General features: G+C 40.2%; 1 protein-coding gene across 1 annotated transcript in view; it reads left to right on the forward strand.

The window, feature by feature from the left end:
- Positions 1-1841, forward strand: part of NANOG (Nanog homeobox) — a 42922-nt gene extending 41081 nt beyond the window's left edge. The window contains exons 3-4 of the mRNA XM_012637796.1: positions 1150-1236; positions 1386-1841. Coding sequence (XP_012493250.1) covers positions 1150-1236; positions 1386-1805 — 507 coding nt within the window. The 3' untranslated portion in view covers positions 1806-1841. The remainder of the gene's footprint in view (positions 1-1149; positions 1237-1385) is intronic.
- The last annotated feature ends 527 nt before the right edge of the window (positions 1842-2368 follow it).

A 2368-nucleotide genomic window follows, 5' to 3' on the forward strand; every position in this document is an offset into this window, starting at 1 on the left:
AAGGCCAATAATTGTTCATGTAGTTAAAGACCATTTTCTTTCATTAATTGCCTTAAAGTTTTCTTGCCTTTATTTTCTATTTAAAATGTTCACTTTTATAAAAATGGATTTGTAAATGCTCCTTATCCCTATATCAATAGTTTATCACTTTGATTTTATGATGCTTTATTGATGTCCACAAGATTTTTATTTAGTCAAATATTTTATGGTTTTCTATCTCTGGTGCCATACATAGAAAGTCTCTACTCCATGATTTTATATATAACATACATATATCTTTTGGTCTTTCTATGATATTATTTTCTAACTCAAAAGTTTATAGCCCTCTTGGAAAGTTTAAGTTTATTGTGTGCTGGAATATAACTAGATGTTTTTTAAGTAGTTCTAGTGATATATTTATCAATTCCTTCTCTGAAATGCCAATATTATCACATTAAATATATATACATATATATTTTTTTTGTGAGACACAGTCTCGCTCTGTTGCCCAGGCTAGAGTGCCGTGGCGTCAACCTAGCTCACAGCAACCTCAAACTCCTGGGCTCAAGGAATCCTCCTGCCTCAGCCTCCCGAGTAGCTGGGACTACAGGCATGAGCCACCACACCAGGCTAACTTTTAGTTTCTATTTTTAGTTGCCAGGCTAATTTTTTCTATTTTTAGTAGGCTTTTGCTCAGGCTGGTCTCAAACTCCCAAGCTCAAGTGATCCTCCCTCCTCGGCCTCCCAGAGTGCTAGGATTACAGGCGTGAGCCACTGGGCCCAGCCTTATCATGTTAAATATAAATGTACTTGTTTGCGGGAGTGTTATTACAACTCACTGCAACTTTCCTGGGCTCAAGCGATCCTCGAGCCACTGTGCTGGGCCTGTCAGCAGGCATTTGAATGTGAGCCTTCTGGTTAGTAGATTTGCAGTGGGTCTTACGTAACTGGCTAGATTCATTAAATGAAAAACAGCCAACTGACTTGAGATCTTTGGAAATTCATTCATTAGAATATTGGTTCAAGATTTAAGAAAAGACTAAAAAAGTTTCAAATTTTGTTCCTGAGCTTTAGATAGTTGTAGCTGTCAGGAATAAAAGTTAATATTCTTTGATTCAAAGTACATGTGCATTGCTAGTATTTTATAATTCCTGGCACTTCTTCCTGCAGGTTAAGACCTGGTTCCAGAACCAGAGAATGAAATCTAAGAGGTGGCAGAAAAATAACTGGTCAAAGAATTTCAACAGCCTGACTCAGGTTCAGGTTCAGGTAACGGGGAACTTTATTGTTCTGCTCCTTCCTTTCAGTTACCTTTAGTTTTATCCATCTCTGGAGCATAAAACTCCAACCACAGACAATTCTGGTTTTCCTTGTACCCTTTCAATTAATCCACCCTTGTCTTTCAGAAGGCCTCAGCACCTACAGAATACCCAGGCCTCTGCCCTTCCTACCACCAGGCGTGCCTGATGAACACATCTGGAAACCTTCCAGCGTGGAGCAACCAGACCTGGAGCAACCCAGCCTGGAACAACCAGACCTGGAACAGCCAGCCTTGGAGCAACCATTCCTGGAACAGTCAGACCTGGTGCACCCCAGCCTGGAACAATCAGGCCTGGAACAACCCCTTCCTTAACTGTGGGGAGGAAACTCTACAATCCTGCCTGCAGTTCCAGCAAAATTTTCTTGCCAGTGATTTGGAAGTTGCTTTGGAAGCTGCTGGAGAAAGTCTTAATGTAATACAACAAGCCACTAAGTATTTTAGCTCCCCACAGGCCGTGGAGTCATTCCTAAATTACTCAATGGACATGCAGCCTGAAGATCTGTGAAGATGCGTGTGTTACTCAGTTTCAGTCTGGGCAGGATTTGTAGGGTTTTTCTTGTTTTAGAGCTAAGTATTCTGTCTCTATATTCTGGTTCTCGCTGTGCATATTGCATTGAATTTGGGGGTGGGGAATGATGGGAGTCTAATCAAAGAGGTTCCGGTAACCTTGGCTGCTACTCACAAGATGATAGTGATAGAAGATGTCTCTGGCTATAGATAAGTAGACACAATACTAGTTTGGATAGCTTTAGGATTTAGAATCTAACTGCAAGAATAGAAGGTAAAAAGTACAAAGAGGTGTGAAGGATTCGGAGGCTTTACGAGGTACTAAAACCTCCATTGTTCAGGTGAAGTGATAAGCTAGAATGCACTTCATCGATTTCCTCTGCCCCTTTTGGCTCTGTGTTTTATTACAATCCCTTAATTGTTCCTTACTCTAACATTTGTAGAAAGATCTATTGTATTTGGCTGAATCATGATGATATCAGTACCAGTTTGCCTGGATTAAGAACAAATAAATAAAATCCATTTTACCTTTAGTTGTCTGCCCTGATTTCACCTGTTTAT

Source organism: Propithecus coquereli, unplaced genomic scaffold (genome assembly GCF_000956105.1).
Source record: "Propithecus coquereli isolate 6110/MARCELLA unplaced genomic scaffold, Pcoq_1.0 Scaffold124, whole genome shotgun sequence".
Classification (NCBI taxonomy): domain Eukaryota; kingdom Metazoa; phylum Chordata; class Mammalia; order Primates; family Indriidae; genus Propithecus; species Propithecus coquereli.